General features: G+C 45.9%; 1 protein-coding gene across 4 annotated transcripts; it reads right to left on the bottom strand.

Moving 5' to 3' along the window:
- CNBP (CCHC-type zinc finger nucleic acid binding protein) lies at window positions 1–9101 on the bottom strand. 4 transcript variants are annotated; one of them, XM_068162649.1, is made up of 5 exons: window positions 8954–9101; window positions 2610–2729; window positions 2313–2408; window positions 1928–2129; window positions 1–1071 (listed from the first exon to the last, which is right to left on the bottom strand). In XM_068162649.1, the coding sequence occupies exons 2-5, from the start codon at window positions 2710–2712 to the stop codon at window positions 954–956; spliced, it is 519 nt and encodes a 172-aa protein (XP_068018750.1). In that variant the 5' UTR covers window positions 2713–2729; window positions 8954–9101; the 3' UTR covers window positions 1–953. The 4 variants fall into 4 exon arrangements, with proteins under 4 accessions (XP_068018750.1, XP_068018752.1, XP_068018751.1 ...); XM_068162651.1 differs by having other exon boundaries at window positions 1928–2126; window positions 8954–9099; XM_068162650.1 differs by having other exon boundaries at window positions 2313–2405; window positions 8954–9098.
- Between the last annotated feature and the right edge of the window lie 14106 nt (window positions 9102–23207).

Raw genomic sequence — 23207 nt, forward strand, 5'->3', positions numbered from 1 at the left:
TTTTTTAACACCTCCACATACCCCTTTTTAATATGTTAATTTTGCAACGTGTACATGAAAACCAAAAAATAAACAAAAAGGAACTTTAGCCAAACTCCCCTTCCTCCTCCAGCTTTATTGATAGTTTAAAATTACATTTTTCTATGTTCTAGGACTTCAATTGCTTTTACCATCTTACTTTAAAAACTGATTACCAAGCAAATGAAACTCAGTTGTCTAAGTGATATAGTATACAAAAATAACATCTTGATTTCTGTGAAAATGCATTTACTTGCAACTCCTGAATAGCTCCAAATTGTATATGCTATGAGCACTGATGTCTGGGTTTCAGATTGACTTTGAGATAGTTATTCCAAAGTTTCCCATTAACGTTCTGTATCTCCAACATGAACATTCATTGACTGAATTACTGTTTTAAGCTCCTGATTTCTCTCTCTCTCTCGTGGCCATTAACAGGCATGTGCATCTTGTGTGTTTACTCCCACTCAGCTATATGCTCTAGGTAGGGCCTGATACAGATATAGGTGTTAACAGCTACTGAGGTCAGACAATCCAAGGCCATTGTAATAAAATTAAAGTTATGAGGAAGTTTCGACACTTCCAGAATTTCTTTCCTCCTGCATAGGATCACTTCCATGTAACCCAGAGAGGTTTTTGCTGGTCTGACTCAACTCTTCCCACTCATCAATCCCTATTCACCAGTGGCACGGAAAGGGGGTTCTTTAACAAAGCATTATACATAACACCTCTACCAAACTAAACATAAACATTTTTTTTTTTGTAGTTAAATGCAGAAAGTTGATTTTTCCACCCCTTTCCTCCTTTTACACGGCAAGTAAAGCTCACTGGCCTGGGAGTAGCCTCTATCTGCCAACCTTTGGCCAGTGAAGAGGATTCAGAGAAAAATAATACAACCATCAATCAGAAAAAGGAGGGGCGACAAAGGAAAATAATTAGGCTGTAGCTTCAATTGTGCATTCCCGTGCAAGGTGCCCTGACTCGCCGCAGCGATAGCAGTTGACTTCACTGGTCTTGCTGCAGTTGATGGCTACATGGCCAGTTTCACCACACCTGCAAAGAGAGACAGATTTGGGTCAAAACCATCCAGAAGTTACACAGGAACAGAATCCTGTTCTGTTAAATGCATGATCTACTTAAATTTGATCCAACACTAGCCCTGCATTCAAGAACTCTGCTTTAGTGTCCCAGAACTCTGTAACACAAGGCAAGTCTGTCTTTAAAGCCAGGAACTGTTCCCTGTCAACTCACATTTACCTCCATGTATGCCAGAACCAGTGCACAAGACCATGTTTTACCCCTTCTATGCCAGGTTTTGCCTGCTCCAACTCTTCTGTCTGTAGTTCACCATTGTTTTGAGAGTGATTTCTTTTGAATTCAAAGGCACCATGCTCTCCCTCCTTCCTTCACAGGAAGAGGTCTTGGTGGGGGTGAGGAATGTGTTGTTTCTGCTATCTGCCTGCACTCAAAAACCAGACACTATTTTGAAGCTGGAATTTCAGTATGATTTGACAGCTCTCCCTATAACCAAGACATCTGAAAAATACTCCTGCTGGGGCTGGCTGTGCCAGACAGTCTTTGTACAGTGGACTTTGTTAGTTTCAGCTTAAGACAGAGTACCCAGCACTGTTAAGTTTGTGCTGTAAGCAAGTACACTTCATGTTGCATTCTGCAAAGGGACAACAGCCTTCTCTCCTGCACAGCTTAAGTAATTTAACACCTGCATTGTTCTGGCCTTGTAGAGACATCATTTTGCTAACAGGTGTTTTAGATTTGAACACCACTAGATAACTGTTCAAAGAACCAAGCTACCTGGTGAAGTTTAAGCTTCATGTCCCAACCAAAATAAGATCCAGAATTCATCTGTCACTTCAGGTATGCTTTGCAGCTGTGTCTCAGCAGTTCTTACCTATAGCATTTCACTTTGGTGCAGTCTTTTTGAATGTGTCCAAACTCTCCACAAGAATAGCACTTCTGCTCATCTGCATGGTCGCAGTCCCGAGCCAGGTGGCCAGGTTTGCCACAGTTGTAGCAGCACTGCTCTCTCTCCCTCTTGGGCTCCTTGCAGTCCTTCGCAATGTGGCCACTTCTACCGCAGTTATAGCAGGCTTCCACAATAAGAAAAACATACCAAACAAGACTATAAAACCTTGGTAGAGGGAGGGGTAGCATGCTTCTAGTGAGGGTGTCTACAGCTCTTTCCAGCCAGTTACACTAAGGGTACCAGAGCCTCCCCTCCAAGCACAGATCCGTGACCGTGCGATTGAAGAGCTAGAATATTTAGTGATACTTACCATCCTCCTGGAGATCACAGTCCTTGGCAAGATGGCCAGACTCACCACAGCGGTAACAGATGTCCGGGAGAGATGGAGACATGAACTGGAAGCCTGCTTGAAGTGAGTAACAGGAGGAAAGAGGAAAACAGCTTAAGTAAAACATACTTTGAAGAGTTAAACTTCAGTCTTAAAGAGGCCAATGGCAAAATTCTTATGCAGAGGTAAGAAGCGGCCCATTTGTGCCCCAACTTCTTCAGAATCCCAAAGCAAGTCTGCTAGAGATCTTGCTACACCCAAACCACACTGATCACCCACCTCTGCCACGGCTTCTCATCCCACGACCACGGCCAATTCCAGTCGGGCACTCCCGAGCCCAGTGGCCAGTACGTCCACACTTGAAGCATTCATTGCTGCTCATGGCTGCAGATTACCTGCCTGAGAAAGAAAAGACATTTTTAGAACACCTTCCCCTCTTCCAACCAAATGCTACCTGAAAGTAAGAGGTTAGAGGTTACACAGCCTCCCAAAGGCAATGAAAACCGAGCAGGACTTGCGGCTAATTCAATACTTACTTGCACAGCATTTGATCATGACCACTAAAGTCACTCTAGGAAACAGAAGTTTGTCTCTGCTTTGTTGGGAGCAAGGCAGCTTTGCACAGCCAGTGCAGCAGTGCAGTATCTATTACCCTCACTAGTTCTGAACACAGACTTCCAAAACTTACAATATGCTTAACAAGTAGGAAAAAAAAGAGATCACGTTTTAACTGCTGTCCACCAGCCTAACTGACAGACAAATTAATGTGCATTCTTCATTTCAGAGTTCAACTCAAAAGCCAGCTATTTATGTCTATTAATTCTTTTCTCCTGGTAGTTATGCTCTCTCTTGAAGTGTCTAGCTAGCAACTACTACAATGACTGACTAATCAAACTTCATCCTGAAAGCCAGCATTAAACCTAAAGCCTTAAACAGCATATTAGCTTAACATTCACAGACTAAATTAGTTCATGACCTCAACAGCAGTTAAACTTGTGAGAAAGAATTACAGCTCCAATACATTAGCCTATAGCTCAGGATGCTAACTTCACTCCCAGGTCAGCATGAAAAGCAAAGACATGTAGCTTCTTTTAAAGACACCAGACACTTGCCAGATATGTAGGAAGGCTAACTTGGAAAACATCCTTAGAATGCGAGGGAAACATCAGCTAGGAATGGCTGTCTCAGACAGTGCAATGCACTTTTGCCCTTATCGGGGAGTGGAGGTATGCATTTCATTGAAAAGAAAGCCTGCCACAGCCCGCAGAAGCAGTGGTTAAGATAGGTGACACAGCCTGCAGTCACACTGCCCTAATTCTCCTAAGCTCTAGAAGTTACACAAGACTTCCACAACTAGGAAAAAAAAAAGGCATTAAAACGTTTAAGCCTGCCTCAAGACCAGTTTAAAGTACACTAAAATATGCATACCCCGCTTTGCTTTGATGAAGTCTCTCAAGTTTAAATACTTCACATGCTCTCTGCCAACTCATTCTTAACCCAGAACCAGAATGATGACCCAATGCATTTGGTCATTTTACCTGCCACCTCCCTTGATAATCCACCTGTAACCCTACAGCTGGCTATAGAATGCTTCCCTCTCCTCCACATCATCCAGCATCCCAGATTAACAAGGTTCATGAATTGTGTCTTCACTACACAAGCAGTAAGCAGAATAGAAGACCTCAAGAAGGAACCAGAATTAGCATCCTGACATTTAGCTCTTAAATGGAGAGCATGTATTTAAACATGAATGTTTAGATGTCCAACTAATTTACTGTGGCTTTTACAACTGTTCACCCCCATCACCTGCAGCATTAGAAGTGACCATCCATCCTTCCAACCATAGAAGCAGCCTGGGAACTTAAAGTACAACACACAAAATTTAGCAAGCTACTTCTGCAATAGCACATCTACTTTCCAGCTGGACCAGGTGAATGACATTCGCTCTGAAGTTCTGCAATTAAAGGATGCAATAAAATCTTAAAATAGATGTTAGCAAGAATAAAACAACTGGTTGTCTGAGTGATTCAGACAAGTATTTGGAATTTACACATGACCCAGTCTTCTCTCTGCTCTTAGTGCTCCAAGACTTCAAACTGGCTTATTAGGACACCCAAGGGTTGAGGAGGTGTTTGTGGTGGCAGCAGCTGGCACTGTGCCATTGTTTATGGCCATTTTCATAGCAACCATGTTGACACTGCAGAAGAGTCAAAAAGCAAAGCCAACTGCAGGAGCTGGGCCCAAACACAATAGTTGATGCTGCTTTTAACTTCACAAGGGACAAGATGGAGGTATCTCAATTATATACCAAGATACCTTCTGAACTTTCAACTCCCTAAAGTCTTCACAGAAGTCTTCCCTAAAGTCTTTACAGAACATGTATTAGAGGGCAAAATAGCATGCCAGCAGCTGGAAGAGAATTGCAACACATCTTTATAGATAGTAAGAACCACCAGACTTCCATTCCAAACCATGAACTGGAGACTACAGCATGATGGGACAAGATTGATTACTGGTGGTTATCTATATGAGGAATCTAACGGAACCAGTTAGGTTAACATGGTAAAAGAAATATTTAATAGGGGAGCTAGACCTGCTTTAGATGCATAGAAGAGAAACTTTGCTATTAAGGTAAGTCTTTCAGTCCTATCAACCTGGCAGTCGGGGTTAACGATGTGTGATGGGCAAAAGCTCACTACTCACTGCCCCAGAACAATCTGACAGAAGTCTCACACTAAAGTTGCTTCCCTTTTGAACTGCTCTTTCAAAAAGAAAACCTTCTTCTGATGGTATATAGCAAATTGGCAGGGTAGGATTAGAGAAGTGAAACAATGATCTCTGCACAACTATCCTTAAAGACTATTTGAAGGATGCATTTTAAAAAGCTTTATCTTTCAGAGGCCCCCTTTTCCCCTGAACTCAGGAGATACTTGGCTACAGCTGCCCTAAGAAGCAGAATCATAGAGCACATTTTTCCACCTTCAGATAACTTAAGTACATGAAAATACCAAACAGTTTGCCTGGAATTTCTCTTCCCCAGTATTTTAATATTTAACTTCTGCATTCTTCCTGTAAAAGGTCTGACACCTAACCCAAGTTCATCAGCTAGAGGTGGATGCAACTGACACTAGCTTTACTTGTCCCACATAGGAAAAAAATCCCCACTGGTGTAAACTGTTTTAAGAACTGATACAAGGGTTTAGCTTCCAGATAACACCACCTTTAAGGAGCAATATCCAGAAAAGGCTGCTTTACAAGACAAGTCCTTAAATGGACAGCCTTTAAGCAGTCTGAACACCGTTACAGTTGGGGGTTTTTTCCTCTTTAAAGTACCTGAAAATAATTAGACAGTAAAACCAACCAAGTCCAAACTCTCCTCTATTAGCCAATACTCCTCCATTTTGTCATCACAGGCAAGTCTCCAGCAGTTCCTTTTATCTATCAAGGCTACCTTAAGTAAGCTTTCTGCAAAGAGGCCACTTGTTTAAGTCTTCTTGAAGAGTTTCCACTCAGCCAAATCTATCAGTGTTTTCCACAGCTCAAAGGTTTTACATGAAGCAACTTGTCCCTTCCTCCCTCATCTTCACATCCTAAAACTAGTTTTTTTACCTCTCCAGGACAGGAAAAGTAAAGGAAAACAAATAACAACTTTGGCCTCATCTAGCATTTCTGAGCCAGGTCAAACTCTGCAAGACATACTAAGCCACTGTGTCAGACTAGATTCAAAACTTGAAGACTTGAGTCTAGTTATTCCTTCTACAGAGCAAAGCTGAAATCAGTCACCTTGCAGCTACTCAGCAAAACATTATTACAAACGAATTTGAGACTTTGTTCTGTGATGGCCCTACAGCTAAAGATCATGGGCTGAGAACAGCTCAAAGATCCAAGTGAGAGGTGACACTAGAGTGATTTCCTACCAGGTCTAAAGCTTTTTAGAGTGCAACTTTAGCACCAGACTTCAAGGTGACAAAGTTACTTCGTGATTCTTTTAGTGGTAGGGGAAACTTCGAAGTTCCTCCTGTCAAATATGCAGTGGAAGACCACACATTTCATGGCTTTACACTTAACAGGCATTCAAAACTTCTAACACTCATGCTACTTATCCTCAAGCTTTACACACAAGTTTTAACAACATCCCAATCTGTTTTAGTAACCCACCAAGGCCTGATGATGGAAAGAATTCCCACTAAGCACCACTGTAATGCTCCTTATTTATGTTTTTTCATCTAGATGCCTTCAAGAAAGATATTTACAGAAGTGCAACTAACCTGGGTTCCTTCAGGTGTAAAGGAAGCTGAGCTTCAACCTCCAAGACTACTCATAACTGGCTACTAGCAGTTTTAAAATGCAATGGCTCAATTGAACAGGGCCAATTATGCTTGTTCTACTTACTAGGCACTTCTTTTGATCTGAAGATATGACTGCCATTCAGTACTAATAAGACTTCACTCCTTCAATCAAAGGGCAGACTAGAAAAAACACTGCTAAAGCCAGCATATGTAAGGACTCTTGGGCAAAAGCTGAGAAGTGAGCAGTTTCTTTCCAGGCTGTTGGTGACCAACCTACACCACCACATCTGAATTTAAGAAGCTGGCCCAAACACAGCATGATCCCTGTAACAGGAAGCACAACTCTGCTGTCCTGCAAGACAACATGGAAAGCCAGAAGGAACAGCAAACAAAAGTACTAGGACTTAGTTCCAAAAGAGAAGCCAAACTGTTAGCCATTTAAAGAGAAATGCTACCTATGAGGAGTTTTCATTTCCCAAGATGTTTGTTTTAAGAATTTCTGAACACAGGATGTGCTGTGACTGGCAGCAAAGCTACTAAGCTGATCGAATTTCCACATCTGAATCCATCCTTCCATCTCTGGCTTTTGTTCTCACTAGAAAAAGATACAAAATTATTCTGAGCCCAAGATAAATGCAGCTCCAGTCTGAAAGAAAGCACTTTGAGACTTCAAGAAAACCTGTAGGAAAGCCCAAGCCCTGTGCTCCATACGGGTCTCCTCAACACATTCCACAGGCAAGCTGCTCGAAGAATGTTGAATATCAACTAAAACTCAGGAACTTAAATTCCTACTGAGGGGCTAAAAGCCAGATTAAAAAGATAATAATGACTTCAACTAGACTAGTAGCTCTTCAATAGCTTTGTTGACACAATCAGAAAGAGAGCAAAAGTTCCTGGAAAAGCGACTGTGGCATTTTCTGCCTATCAATACTAGTTAAAGGAAATATAATTACCTACCAAATACATACATTCCATCATCTTGGCTTTTATTTTTATTGTCATCTGTACAAAGCTTTGAACTCACACTAAACATCACCAGCAACGTGGCTTTAACCTAAAATTGGGTCGAGACATTACCAAAGTCAGTTTGAGAACGGGTAAGCTTGTATCTCAAAAGGCAAGAGAACTCATGTAACCTCTTCACGTTGAGAAGAGATGCAGCATTGCTGCTCTAGGCGAGGAAGAAACCAGACTAGGCCACCCTAATACTGCACGACAGGGGGATCTTAAATGCTACAATTAAAATAAACCCCTCTATTAACTATAATAATTCCTTACAATTCCTGATCCTAAACGCCTAACAGTGGTCACTTGAGAACTATGTCTGACAGGAACTTAAATAAAAGGCTGCTCCAGTAATCCGTGATCTGTAGATGTCATAGGCTATTTTTCCTATCCATTTATAGGTCACACTTGGATTTGGAGCAGGCCACTATGATTGTGGTCGGAGACAAATAGCTGCAACACCTCGACCCTCTGCTCTCCGGCAGCGCCTCACACGTGGGGAGCCGCGTGGTGCGCCCAGGCCCAGGCCCCGCCAGCTTCCCCGCTCCGCCACCACCGCGAGTGCAGTAAAGGTTAAAAGGAGAAAGAAAACAAAAAAAAAAAAAAGGAAATGGAAAAGGGGGGGGGGAAAAAAAGTATAGCAACGACATGCACATTTTATTTCAACCCGCTTCCACCCAGTTGTGGCTCCCACCAGATCTCCTCCTCCCCAACTTGCCGCGGCCATTCAAGAGAAGTTAAGTCCCACGCCCCAGCTTGCACATGGAGAGCGGAGCAGGCTGCTTACCCCTCCCCACAGGGCCAGGCCGGCCACGTGAAGCGTTATCCCGACCACCACACCGCCCCAGCGTTGCGGGCCTCGCCAACGGGACACGGCGCCGCAGCCGCTGCCAGCCAACAGGCCGAGCACCGCCACCTACCCCTCGGCTCGGAGGGAAACCGCTTCTGGGCAGCGCCCGGCCTGACCGAGCGGCTCGGGACAACCTACCCCGGCCCCAACGCCCGAGCCTCCCTTCCCCCCGAGCAGCGCAGGCTCCCTCCGCGCCTCCCGGAACCCGCCAGAGCCTGACTCACCCGCCGCCTCCGCACGCCCTCGTACGGCCTGCGGCGCCCCACTCCACCCTCAGCGGTCTCCATCCACCTCTTTCTACCCTTCCCCGGATACTCGGCCCGGGGAATCGCGTCTGAGCCCTAGCGGGCCAGCCGGCGCCACTTTCCCGCGCACTAGGCCGGAGTTCGCCAGCGCCATCATCCCTCCGCGCTCTGCCTCCACTCGCCACTTTCTGCCTCCGGAGCTCATCTCACCCCCGAGGTTGCCCCACCAGTTACCTGCGGACTCCCGAACCCGTTGCGGCCGTAGCCCGCCTAGGTGACTGTAGGCCCCACTGACTCCGACTCTGCGCGCCTGCTCCGACTCCCTTCTGGCTGCGCCACACGCGGTTTGCACACGGCCCCACGCGCTCTCCCCCTCCGGATCACCCAGCCCCTCCCCGCTGCTCTGCGCACGGCTCACTGAAGTCCACCTCTTAGCCAATAGGCATAAACCACTTTTCTAGGTGGCCAATCAGAGCTGCGGACAGTGACACCCAACCAGCGCAGCGCAAAGGTGGGAGCGGCCTCGCCCACCGGGCCTGGCCCGCTCGGTGGGCGGGCGCTGTGAGGGGCGGCAGCGGCGAGGACGTGCTAGTCTGGGGTTGGGGGGCAGGGAGGGTGGCTGCTGGTAGCCGGATAGAGCGGTTGCAGGACAGAGCGGCTGCTGTCAGGCTCTGCGGCACCTCCCTGCTCTTCGCGCCATGACTCACCACCCAGGCAGCTCCAGCTTCCTCCCCGCGCCTCCCCCTCCCCCATGCCGGCCGCTCCGGCGCCCGCCTGACGCCGCAGGCGAGAGAGGACGCCGGGCTGTCCCCGTGATGCGGCCGGACGCGGCGGTGGGGGAGGATAGCTTCGCGTAACAGCGTGTCCGAGACGCCATCTCTCCACCTCCCCTTCACCCCCGCTCCGCCAGTCGGGTGGAAATCCCGCGGTGGAGAGAACGGGTGGGAGGGCTGCTGCCGCCTTGGGAGAGGCAGCTCAGCCTCACGCAGAATCAAACGGGATGGGCTTATCGGCGGGAGCTGCGCGGGGAGCTGCCTGCCCGCTTCCCCTCCCGTTAGTACGCCGCCTACTCCCGCGCAGCCTCCTCCATCTTAATCCGAGGAGATGAGTTTAGCCCCCGTAGCCCCGGGTCTTCCGTCCCGCCTTTACTTTCGCGCCGAGGCGGACACGCGGCATGCCCCCGGCCCCGGGTTTCTCTCTCGGTACATCGCATGTCTCCGCGCGCCGCAGCGCGGCTTGCAGTCGTCCCACGTCCCTGACCACCCTCCTCTGACCGCCGCCGCGGGGGCTTTCGACCGCCTTCCCGCTTGATGCCGCTGCCCAGCTGGGGACACTAATTAATGCCGCCCGTACCGCGCTACGGCTCTCGGCACAGCTCGGCAGCGCTGCGGCGGCTGCCGCCACGGCCCTAAGTCGCCTGAGCCGGGCGCTGAGGAGAGGAAGGCGACGGGCAAGGGCACGGAACCCGCGCGTGATGCCCGCGGCGGCGCCTGAGGAGCGGCCGCCATCTTGACAGGAGGAGTTGGCTCCCGGCCCGCCGGTAACGCCAGGAAATGGTGGACACGGGAATGGGGAGCGCTGGAGCTCGGTGGTGGCTGTCAGGAAAGAGCCATCCGTTTTTTATCAGGCTAATGCCGGTGAGGACTCCAGGTAACCAGGCTTCTGGTATTTTCACGCGCTACAGCCTAAAGACGCAGAAATAAAACTTTCTTTCTCATATTTGAACAAAATTTGCAATCTGTGTTTTACACAACTCCCATCAGTGTGCTTACTACTTAGTTTAATGCTCAGCTATGCATATAAACTTTGTAAATGGTTGAGCAACTAAGCATTGCACCAAGCCCACCTCCACGTGGAGGTCTTAGAATGGGATTAACCAGGTTGGAAAAGACCTCAGAGATCACCAAGTCCAACCTAGCACTCAGCACCATCTGATCAACTAAACCATGGCACCAAGTGCCTCAGCCAGGCTCTTCTGAAACACCTCCAGGGATGGGGACTCCACCACCTCCCTGGGCAGCACATCCCAATGGCTAATCTCTGTCAAGAATTTCTTCCTAACATCCAGCCTAAACCTCCCCTGGTGCAGCTTGAGACTGTGGCCTCTTGTTCTTGTGCTGGCTGCCTGGGAGAAGAGGCCAACCCCCACCTGGCTACTACCTCCCTTCTGGGAGTTGTAGAGAGCAAGAAGGTCTCCCCTGAGCCTCCTCTTCTCCAGGCTAAGCAACCCCAGCTCCCTCAGCCTCTCCTCACAGGGCTGTGCTCCAGACCCCTCCCCAGCTTTGTTGCCCTTCTCTGGACACCTTCCAGCATCTCAACATCTTTCCTAAGCTGAGGGTCCCAGAACTGGACGCAGGACTCAAGGTGTGGTCTAACCAGTGCTGAGTACAGGGCAGAATGACTTCCCTGCTCCTGCTGGCCACAGTGTTCCTGATCCAGGCCACTATGCCATTGGCCTTAGGAAGTACAGGACACCTGCATTACCCACAGCTGCTCCATTACAGCCATGGAATAGATCGGGGTTGGAAAGGACCTCTGGAGATCATCTAGTCCAACCCCCTCAGCAGAGCTGGTTCACCTACAGCAGGTTGCCCAGAAGGGTGTCCTTGTTCATTCTGTTGTCTTGTTTAAAATGCCAGCATTTCAACTTCATGTTGAAATGCCTTTCCCTTCCTTCCTGTCAGTTACAAAAGCAAGAAAGCCCCATCAGGCCCTGGGAAGTGAAATGTCATAGAATCATAGAGTGGTTTGGTTTGGAAGGGACCTTTAAAGGTTATCTAGTTCCAAACCCCTTTGCCTCAGACAGGAACACCAGGTCTGTGTGAGGCTGATGGTGGAGACACTTTGGGTTGACCTTTCCTCAAGCTGTAAATCAAATATTATAGCACTATAGTTAGCTTTCTTTTATTAGAATATGAGTAACAACTTCTGTCTTTTCCTCAGTGTTGTTAAGTGCAGTTCACTTAAGACGGGCTTGACTTGGTTTTGTTTGGATTGTGCTTGCTGTAGCTGCATATGTTGTGTGTTTTATACTATGCAGTGTTTTCTACAGAACTAAACCAGGCTGCACTGCATCAACTTGGAGGTTTCAAAAGGGGACAAGCTTTTCAGGGCTCTCTCCTTTTGTTACACTATAATGTTTTACTAAAACTTCTGCCACCTCTCATTCTGGTGCTTGTTTTACAGCAATGTCAAATTACCAACATTGCCAACAAGCTTTGAACAGGTATTTCTTCCCATTAAGTACTTTTCTTCATCTCCTTGTCACAGCTCAACCTAATTGTCATGGCTTGACAGGATCACAGGATGTTAGGGGTTGGAAGGGACCTCTGGAGATCTTCAAGTCCAACCCCCCTGCCAGACCCTAGAATCCAGCACAGGTTGCACAGGAACACATCCAAACAGGGCTTGAAAGTCTTCAGAGAAGAAGACTCACAGAATTCTCAGGGTTGAAAGGCACCTCAAAGATCATCTAGTCCCAGCCCTCCTGCCATGTGTAGGGTCTCTTTCCAATAGATCAGATTGCCCAGAGCCAAATCCAGCCTGGCCTTAAAAAAAACATCCAGGGAGAGGGTTTCCACCATCTTTTTGGGCAACCTGTTCTGGTGTCTCACCACTCTTATGGCAAAGAACTTCTTACTAATGTCTAATCTAAATTTCCCCTCCTCTAGCTTGGATCCATTCTCCCCAGTCCTATCACTACCCCATACCCTAAGAAGTCCCTCCCCAGCTTTCTTGTAGCTCCTGTCAGGTACTGGAAGGCCACAATAAGGTCTCCTCAGAGTCTTCTCTTCTCCAGTTACCTCAGATATGTTGCAATCCTATTCACAAGCAGTCATACTTCTGGTTTTAACTACTATTATCAGGTGATGAGGGGAAGAAAAGTAGTGTATGTAGGTAAGGAAGTGGACAGGGCTAGATCATGAGTGTGCCTACACTGCATGAAAGAATCCCCAATCAAACAATAGATCCATATCACTAAGAAAGAATACAAAGGGAGAATCACATATCTTCCTTTTTTTTTTTTCAGTCAAATATTATTGAACAAAACCTCACAGAATCATAGAATGATTTGGGTTGAAAGGGACCACTAAAGGTGATCTAGTCCAAGACCCCTGCAGTGAGTGGGGACATCCTCCATTGATCAGATTGCTCAGAGCCCTGTCAAGACTGAATTTGCTATCTGCAGGGATGTGGCCTCAACTACCTTCTGGGCAACCTGTTGCAGTGTTCCACCACCCTCATGGTAAAGAACTTCTTAATGTCTAAGTCTACTTTAATTTCAAACCATTGCCCCTCATCCTGTCCCTGCAGGCCTTTGCAAACAGTCTCTCTGCAGCCTTCATGTACTAGAAAGCTGCTATTAGGTCTCCCTAGAGCCTCCTCTTCCCCAGGCTGAACACCCCCAGCTCCCTCAGCCTGTCGTCGTAGCAGAGCTGCTCCAACCCCCTGATCATTTTCGTGGCCTCCTCTGGACCCTCTCCATCAGCTCCATGTCCTTCCCGTGTTGAGGGCTGCAGAGTAGGACACTGCCTGCCTTCTTGTATGAGTTTCTGTGACAGGACTCAGGAATTTCAGACTGACAAAACAATTGTAATACAACTTCTCTAACTTGCTCTTGTGTTTTGCTGGTTGTACTTCTGAGGCTGTCCCTGAGGCCAGGAAACTCCCAGCTTCGTTTTGATGGCAGTCTGTGGACTTGGTGTCATTGAAAGTTTCTGTGCCTGATACAGCCAGCAAATTCCCCTGAACAAATCAAAACTGTTTACTTTGTTTGAAAGGATCTTCAACTCATATCCTAGATTCTCCCTTATTTGAAATGGAAATAGGGTGCAACTGTGAGTGAAAACACATTCCTGCTGGTGACAAATCAATTAATCATCCTCTCTAAGTGCGCTGCCTTAACTGTAGTTCCGGGGTTCTTATAATAAGGGATATTTTTAGCTATGCTTCAGTATAAAGGATGAAATTTTCCCCCAGCAGATAACAAAAGAGTCTTCTAACAGCATTTGGTTTGTGTACTTACCTCAAGAATTAATTTGGCTTGTGTCTTGCTAAAGCTGGCACTTCTTGTTTTGCAGGTTTCTCTCGGGTATTTAGGCAAAGGATGTTCTTGCAGTTCAAGAGCAAACGTGAGAGGCATGACAGCTGTTCCTGGCTCAGTTAGTACTTCCTAGAGAAAACAAACAGAAAACAAGGTAGAGATACAAAGTCTTTACATTTCTTATGTGCACAGGCAAAGACAGTTTGATGTCCGTTCCAGCCTTAGTTGGGTTAGCTCTGCCCCCCAAATCCCAAACTTCTGCAACAATTTAGGAGTAACAGTGCTCAGTGATAGCTGAAGGTACTCAGTTGTTTCAGCAATGTATCTTTCCTGATGCAGACAGTTGCTGGAAGTGTTGGATGAAGAGCCAGATCGTGTTAAGACCAAATGAAACAGCAAATCACATTTTGCAGCCAGTGTTCATGCATTGTTTCCCTCTGAGTTGTTGGGCATGTGGGCAGAAAACTCTTGCAGTTGCTGGGCAATTGTCATTGCTTCTCAAGCCATGTATGTTTATTGTTCAAGTGGATCTTTACTTCATTCTGTAGGTGGGATTTTTCAAAACCAAGGAGACCTGAAATAATTGCTATGGATCATAAGTATTCATTCAGCCTTCTAGTACCTGCAGGGTACCTGAAGGATGGAGAGAGACTGCAAAGGCTTGCAGTGACAGGATGAGGGGCAATGGCTTCAAACTAGAGAAGAGCAGATTTAGATTAGATATTAGGAATAGGTTCTCTACTATGAGGGTAGTGGAACACTGGAACAGGTTGCCCAGGGAGATAGCTGGGGGCCAGCCTCTGAAGATACTCAAAGTGAGGCTCAAAAGGGCTGTGGGCAACCTGATCAAGTTGAGGATGTCCCTGCTGACTGCAGAAGGGGTTGGACTAGATGACCTTTGGAGGTCCCTTCCAACCCAGACCATGCTATGATTCTGTGATAAGAGAAACTGCTTCTGGAATATAGTTTAGTTGGAAACTGTCAGCTGTTTCAGTAGAAGTGGTAGTTGCCACCTGTTCCTTGCCCCATCCCCAACCATTCATTATCCCTGGCAGGAGGACACAGCAGAGCAGGATCACACACCCAGTGTTGCACAGTTCTGCCCCTGAATACTTTACCCCAGCCTCTGCAGTAACTTTAATTCCAGGTAACAAAGGGGGAAAGCATTTGTTTTTAAGATTGAGAGCTGACATTATCCCTCTGAGATCAATAGGTTCCTTGTGAGATTCTGCATTACAGCTTTGCATGTGAGAAGCCTGTTTTACCTGGTGCAAGCCCAGTGGGTCAGCAAGGTCCACCAAGATTGCTTCAGCAGAAGGAGAATCATCTGTTGCTGAAAGAAACAGAGGGAATGTTAATCAGCTCTACATACTTACTTCTTTTTAACAGTTGTGATCCACTGCTTTGCAAAGAGGCTGGATAAAGCACCCACTGAAATCATTTGGTTTACTGAGAAAGGAAAGAGTGACACTGATTAATGCTCATCCACATAAATGACAGTTCAGGGAGCTTCAGTGGTGGTCTTGAGACACTTTTGAAGTACAGAAGGCATAATTCCTTGGATGGTGCAACAGATAGCAGGAAATATATTCCTGCTTCTTTGATAAATGATTCATATTTCTTTTCAAGCTTCCTGGCTGAATTGTTCCATAGGCTCATATCTCCACTTTGGGGGGAGACTGTCTATTCTGTATTAGCTAGATACAGTCTTGTAGGGTAACATTATTCTGATTAAAGAGAAGCAATCTCACTGACCTAGGTGCTTAATTCATTTTGCTTTATTATAATTAGCTGATGCAATTTCAAATAATTACTTAATGTATATAATAATAGAAGAATGACTACTTAGCTCGTGGCTGTTGCATAGATGCTTTCAGAGTCAGACAAAAGAACTTCCTCTGCTAACTAGCAAGTTCAGCTGCACAGTAATCCGATTTCTCTTAAATAGGTTCTCTAAATATTTTTAAGAGATCTATAAATATATGGAGCAATGCCTATATTATTTTTCAGGAACCAGTGAGGGCCAAAAGCCAAAGAGTCAGGAACCAAACACGATACCAAAGTCACAGGGCCCAGCCCACAGAACTCAGGCAGGGCAAGCCCAGGGATAGCAGGTGAGGTCAGCCAGCAGACTAAGTCATCAGACAAGCTGCTAATGAGGAGGCAGGTCTGAGGTGGTGCCAGGAAGTCAATTTGCAGATCAGGGTCAGATCCAGTGACATCAAATAGAGAGAGGTGCAGTCTGGTGATTGCCAGGCAAACCCATGGTGGTGAGGCAGGGCTGAGATCAAGCCAGGAAGACCAGGCTCAGATAAAGGAGGTCCATGGCCAGGTAAAGACATGTTTGTACCACAACTGAATATAGGGCTGGAGACCAGCACCCCATGGCACAGCTCAGGCAGGAGCTGAAGGCCAGGGATGAGATGAACCTGTGGGCGGGGATGTGGGTGGAAGCACCACATAAAGCTGGTCAAAGCAATTGGAGTACATTCATGGCCCTTGACTGTGCTTAGTGACTCTGCTGTGTCTTGAAGATTTAATTTGTTTTAAGTGAGTTGCTGCATTGATTTTTCATTGAGGATACAAATGACATCATTATCCAGACAGGCTTTTTAAGTGTGCAATGAAGTTTATGAATTACATTAAATTGGTTAACCAGGATGTCCTGTGGAATACAAAGTTAGAGGTGACATGGTGTGAAGAAGAGCAGAAGTCTTCAGGATTCTGTCAGGGCAAATGCTTGGAGCAGCAGGTTGGGGTCTCATGAAAAATGAAAGACAGAGGCAGACTATGAAGTCACTGCAAGGTTATATCCAACATAACCAATGGCCAGTGTAGCAGGCTCAGATACAGGGAGAAAACACCTCAATATTCTCTAAAGCATGTTCTTTGACATGAAAACCCACCCAAATCTCTTTTTGTTCTTTTTATATTTAAAACAGCCTGTAGATAACACACTGGCTCCCAACTGCTCAGTAGAGTGTCACATTTTGTGTTATTTCCATCTTCAAGCCATCACTTCCTTTTACCACACCAGCAACTGGACAATGAAGCCAATTGTTACATCTGTTAGGCTAGTGTTAAAAATTACACTAGTATTTGATGATTGCTATGACACTTAAAGGAACTATTTTGTGCATAATGGAGCACAAAGGTGTCTGTAAGACCACACACACACAGAGGAGACTGAAGAAAAACATCTCTAACCTGAAGTGTGAAGCAGCTTAGGCACTATACCATGATAATAATAGTAGATGTTTATGTGTGCAGAGTCTTGATGGGAGTCTGGTATCTCTCTAAAGTGGGACAGTTAGCTAAGGGGTCACGTTTTGTAGTGCTCCAGCTTCTATTTTTATGCAGTGCCCTGAGGTTAAAGCATTACAATGTGGTCAAGAAGTGCCTTGATTGCACCCAGGAATGCACTGAAGCACACTAACAGTGTATTATCAGATCTCTGACCCTCAGGCATCTGCTGCAGTCAATCTGCAGCCCTGGGGGCTTGCTTGCTTTCTTTCAAGTGCTGGCTTTACACAAGTCATGCCAAAATGTGAGTTTTGCTGACTAGGAACCAGTGACAGAAGATGTCTGTGTAGTGTTTTGTTCCAAATACAATGAAAAATATGAATTAGTCCTGTAACATGATTGGTGCCCCAAGACCAAGAAGGACATGGAACTGTAGGGGTGGATCCAGAGGAGGTGATGAAGATGATCAGAGGGTTGGAGCTCGTGCCCTATGGAGACAGGCTGGGAGAGTTGAGGTTGTTCAGCCCGGAGAAGAGAAGGCTTTGGGGAGACTTTGGAGCAGAGTACGTGAAGGGGGCTACAAGAAAGCTGGGGAGGGACTTTTGACAAAGGCCTGAGGGAATGGCTTTGAACTGGATGAAGGGAGATTTAGACTGCAGATTAGGAAGAATTTCTTTACAGTGAGGGTGGTGAGACTCTGGAACAGGTTGCCCAGGGAGGTTGTGGATGCCCCCTCCCTGGAAGTGTTTGGGGCCAGGTTAGATGAGGCCTTGTGCAGCCTGGGCTGGTGGGAGGTATCCCTGCCCATGGCAGGGGAGTTGGAACTGGATGATCTTTAAGGACCCTTCTAAGCCAGACCATTCTGTGATTCCATGACTATATGAGTTTGAGTCTTCCATGATGGACAGAGCAGTCGAATGCTTGTGCAATTCTGTTTACTTCATCAGGGTGCTTCCTGATCTGTGACTTCAGATCAGGATCACATTGGATGAGATCCAGTGGACAAAACTTCCCTTTGCTGGGCAATTGTACTGAGCTGTGTAGAATGGATTGTGAAGTTTGCACTTGAGATTCATAATCAACCCACCTTGTATCAGCACAGGTTTGCTGTTAGGCAGCTGTACCTGGACACACCAGAGATTTTACCTTGTTTAGAGGGCATCCCTACACAGCTATTCCAGTTAGCTCTGGGGAATAAAATGTTTTTTTATGAAAAAATATAGATGTCAGGAGTCCAGCAGCAGCCCAGAAATACCCAGCTGCTAGAACAGCTTTTTTAAGCTCTCAGGAGGCAACTGTAAGCAGAGAAAATAGAGAGTTCTAACTTGAATTGACTGCAAGACTACCAGAGCCTAGAAAAGAAGAACAAACAAATAGAATAGAATAGAATAGGAATTAGAATAGAATAGAATAGAATAGAATAGAATAGAATAGAATAGAATAGAAGAATAGAATAGGAATTAGAATAGAATAGAATAGAATAGGAATTAGAATAGAATAGAATAGAATAGAATAGAATAGAATAATAGAATAGACCAGACCAGGTTGGAAGAAAGGAAAGCCTCTTTGTCCTTTCACTCTGCCACCTCTCCCCAATGTCTGGATGCAGCAATACTCAGCTTAGATCCAACAATGAAATGGATTCTATCTGTACTTGACTAGACTCCAGATGATTTCAGTAAGAGGAGGCTGACTAAGGACTTGGCTGTAGGAGGATCAGAGGCTTTGCAGTGTTTATTTATTAAATATATCCCATTTGGTGTCCTATTTGCAGCCTGCCAAAGCAAAAGGGATTAAAGCTCCCCCCTGCTTTCATCTAATTACTGAAATAAAGAGTAGTACTTGATTTTTTTCCCTTCTACATTATTAGTGGAATAATCTGTCAAGCCAGCAATTGAGTTGTTTCACCTTATCCCAGCCTTTGCCAAGAAAGGTTTAGCAGTGTGATAATTTAATGGAAAATATTAGAGCCACATTCCTTTCAAGCATAAATCCTGTGTGGAAAGATAGACATCTAATGGGAATAAAAAAACGTGGTAGTATTACAGAGATTTCCCCCCATTTATTGTTGCTTTTGGTTTTGTTTTGTTTAGTTTTTTCAGTGTGGTGGGTGTTTTTTCCACCTGCACTAGCAGAGCATGTATGAGAATGAGCATAAGTGAAGTTAATCCCACCTCTTCCTGAACTGTGGATGTAAAAATGACAGTATCCTTTCAGCTTCCTTAGATATGAACTAGAAGTATGAACATGATTAGCACAGAGTCTCTTTTGATGTCCAAAAGGTGATGTAAAAAGATGTTCACTTAAAGCTGCGCAAAACCATGTTAGGGGACAGGCCTGTCCGGAAGGAGCAGTGTAGATAACTCACAGCCTCACAGTCTCAGGCTGCGCCAGGGGAGGTTTAGATTGGATGTTAGGAAGAAGTTCTATACAGAGAGAGTGATTGCCCATTGGAATGGGCTGCCTGGGGAGGTGGTGGAGTGGCCATCATTGGAGGTTTTCAGGAGGAGACTTGATGGGGTGCTTGGTGCCATGGGTTAGTTGTTTGGGTGGGTTGGATTGGTTGATGGGTTGGACGCGATGATCTTGAAGGTCTCTTCCAACCTGGTTTGGTTTATTCTAAATAAAGGTTTATTCTGAATTAACAATGTAAACATTATCAACAACAAAGAGAGAGAACAGAACAGAACAGAACAGAATAGAATAGAATAGAATAGAATAGAATAGAATAGAATAGAATAGAATAGAATAGAATAGAATAGAATAGAATTAACCAGGTTGGAAAAGACCTTTGAGATCATCGTGTCCAACCTATCATCCAAAACCCTTATAAGATGCCATGGCCTTGTGTATGGATACAGCAGGGGCAACACAAACAGGAAAAGGTAATTTGGGGACCCTGGGTATGCTCATGGCAGCGCTCTGCCTTGAGAAATCAGCCTGGGGAGCTGGGAGCACGCAGGGCTGCTGCCTGCCCTGGTGCCAGCCTGTTTCGGGCATGCACTGCAGACCCGAAGCCCGCTGCAGAAAGGGACCCTGCAAGAGGCAGTTGCTCTCCCGGCAGCACCAGCGATCGGCACACACGCAACGCCGGCCGCGGAGCCGCACCGGGGAGCTGCGGCCAGGTCCCGGGCGCCCTGCAGGCCCAAGGCAGTGAACAGCTGGAGCAGAGTGAACAGAGGCAGCAGCCTGGACAGCCAGGGAGGAGTCCCTGCCCGAAGCCCATGGTGCTTTCAACCAGCTAACAAATGAAAACAACCAGGCTCTACCAACAGGGATGACCAACAGTTCTGTAGTTCCCAGAATATTTTAATCTGCTAAAAACAGGCATGTCTCACTTCATTTGCATCAGAAACTACAAGCTGAGGATGAGTAGAAGGTCATAAAAATGTTCTTGGCTTGAAGGTAGGATAAAAAGCAGACATTGCAGAAGTAAAAGTTATCATAAAGGTGTGTCATACAATCATAGAATGGTAGGGGTTGGAAGGGACCTCCAGAGATCCTTGAGTCCAATCCCTCTGCTAAAATAGGGTCACCCAGGGCAGGTCACACAGGAAAGCATACAGAACGCATCCAGATGGGTCTTGAGAGTCTCCAGAGAAGGAGACTCCACAACCTCTCTGGGCAGCCTGCTCCAGGGCTCACCAGAGAAGTTTCTCCTCATATTGAGGTGGAACTTCCTGTGTTCCAGTTTGTATTCATTGCCTCTTGTCCTATCACAAGACATCACTGAAAAGAGCCTGGCTCCTTCTTCTTGACATTCACCCTTCAGATATTTGTAAACATTGATCAGATTCCCTCTCAGCCTTCTCTTCTCCAGAGTAAACAGCCCTGGTCTCTCAACCTTTCTCATCAGACAGATGTTCCAGTCCCTTCATCATCCTCATAACCCTGTATGTTGGATATTCTGCAAGGCTGGGTTCACCGAGTTGCTTTAATTATGTCATAAAGCTGAAGTTAGAGCAATAACATAGGGGATGCAATGTTAAAGGTTAAAAAAAGCCCAGGTACCCTGGGGTTCACCAGGCAGTGCAAACATACTGTGTTTGCAATTGTAGAGGTGGAGATTTGCAGGCAAGGTGTCCTGACTTCCATTCTTTCCATCTCAATTCCATACAGATTAGAAACGTACGGACATGGCACTTTGGGACATGGTTTAATGACCATGGTGGTGTTGGGTTGATGTCTGGACTCAGAGAGCTTTTCCAACTGAAACAATTCTATGATTCTATAAGGAACAAGTGAAAAGTCACTCTCCAGCTTACTGCTCAAGAAAAGCTCATGCATAACAAGGGAAGGAAAACAATGGCCAGTGAAAAGGGACACCCATCTAGAAGAGAGAAGCAACAAGTCTGCCTCAGATAGGGGTTAAACACTAGATGACTTTTTAATGTAAAATAGTGATTTTTTTTGGGAGATCTTGGTCTGATCAAGGAGTGAGAGCAGAAGTCTTTCAGAACACATGGAAATGCTGGTTGAATTTCTTGCCCCACTACGTGAGTAAGGAGACTACACTCTTTTAAGGCATTTCCCCCCCTGTGATTTCACAACTGTTAACCTAACTTTACAACATCTTGGGAATGGAAAAAGATAAACAAGGTCACTGCTGAAGCAGAAAATAGAATCTGCTTGCAATCCTCTTCCCTTAGAAAGAGTTTTAAAGAGTAGAAAAATGGAGGAGTACACATTTGTAACGTAATAATTAAGAGAGATCCACAAAATTTCTTTTCCCATGTCAAGTACAGATGGATGGAATAAAGTGTTCACAGATATTTTTGTGCCAGTCCTCTTTAATAGCTCTATCTAGATGATCTAGATGAGAGGATCAAATGCACTCTCATTAAGTTTGTAGATGACATCCAGCTGGGCAGGAGTGTTGATCTGCTTGAGGGTAGGAGGCACTACAGAGGGATCTGGACAGGCTGGGTTGATGGGCTGCGGCCAGTGGGATGAGGTTCAAAAAGGCCAAGTGTCAGGTCCTGCACTTGGGTCACAACAACCCCATGAACAGTCCAGGCTTGGTGCAGGGTGGCTGGAAAGTTGCCTGGCAGAAAAGAATTTATGGATGCTGGTTGATAGACAGCTGAAGATGAGCCATTGTGTGCCCAGGTGGCCAAGAAGGCCACCAGCATCCTGGCCTGGATCAGCAATAGTGTGGCCATCAGGAGTAGGGAGGGGTTTGTCACCCTGTACTTGACACTGGTGAGGCCACACCTTGAATACTCGGTTCAGTTGTGGGGCCCTTACTCTAAGAAGGACACTGAGGTGCTGGAGCAGGTCTGGAGAGGGATGATGAAGCTGGTGAAGGATATGGAGAATAGGGCTGGTGATGAGCAGCTGAGGGAGCTGGAGTTGTTCAGCCTGGAGAAAGGGAGGTTGAGGGGAGACTTCATTGCTCTCTGCATCTCCCTGAGAGGAATTGGAGTGAGGTGGGAGTTGCTCTCCTCTCCCACTTAGCAAGTGACAGGATGAAAGGAAATGGCTTTGACTTGCATGAGAAGAGATTGAGGTTGGAGATTGGGAACAATTTTGTGACTGAAAGGGTTGTCAAGCTGTGGAACAGGTTGTCCAGGGAAGTGGTTGAATCACCATCCCTGGAGGTATTTAAAAACTGTGTAGATACGGTGCTGGGGGACATGGTTTAGCACCAGACTTGGTAATGTTGGGTTAATGGTTGGATTCCATGATCTTAAAGGACATCTCCAGCCTAAATGATTCTATGGTTGTATGATTTGTATTCCTGAAGGGGATTCAAAATCAACTTCCCAAATAATGTAAGCATCACTGGTCCCTTAGGTAAATGAGATGAAATTGTGCAGATGGATTTTGGAGACTGCTGATACTCGGGTTTCAAAACATCACTACCAGGCTGAAGGTACAATGCCAGGCTGAAGGTACAACATATCTTATGTATGATGACTGGTGTGTAATATGTATAGATGCTGTAAAAGTAGACAGAGTCACCCAAGAAAATGATGCAGAAAGGATTGTTCGTTTGCAGTGTTCAATAAAATGGAGTTAAAAGCCTCTCTTCACTCCAATCAATGCTTTGGTTTTCCTCACTGGCCTCCTACTCGATGATATCATATTGTGGTAATTAACTGAGCCTCAGCTGATGAGTAGTAGCACCTGCTTTAGCAGGCACTCTCCATATTAAAGTCTTCTTGAAAAACAAACCAACCAACCAACTTCCTTTGAGAT

This window comes from Melanerpes formicivorus, unplaced genomic scaffold (assembly GCF_026170545.1).
Source record: "Melanerpes formicivorus ecotype bairdi unplaced genomic scaffold, bMelFor1.0.p_v2 SCAF_66, whole genome shotgun sequence".
Lineage (NCBI taxonomy): Eukaryota > Metazoa > Chordata > Aves > Piciformes > Picidae > Melanerpes > Melanerpes formicivorus.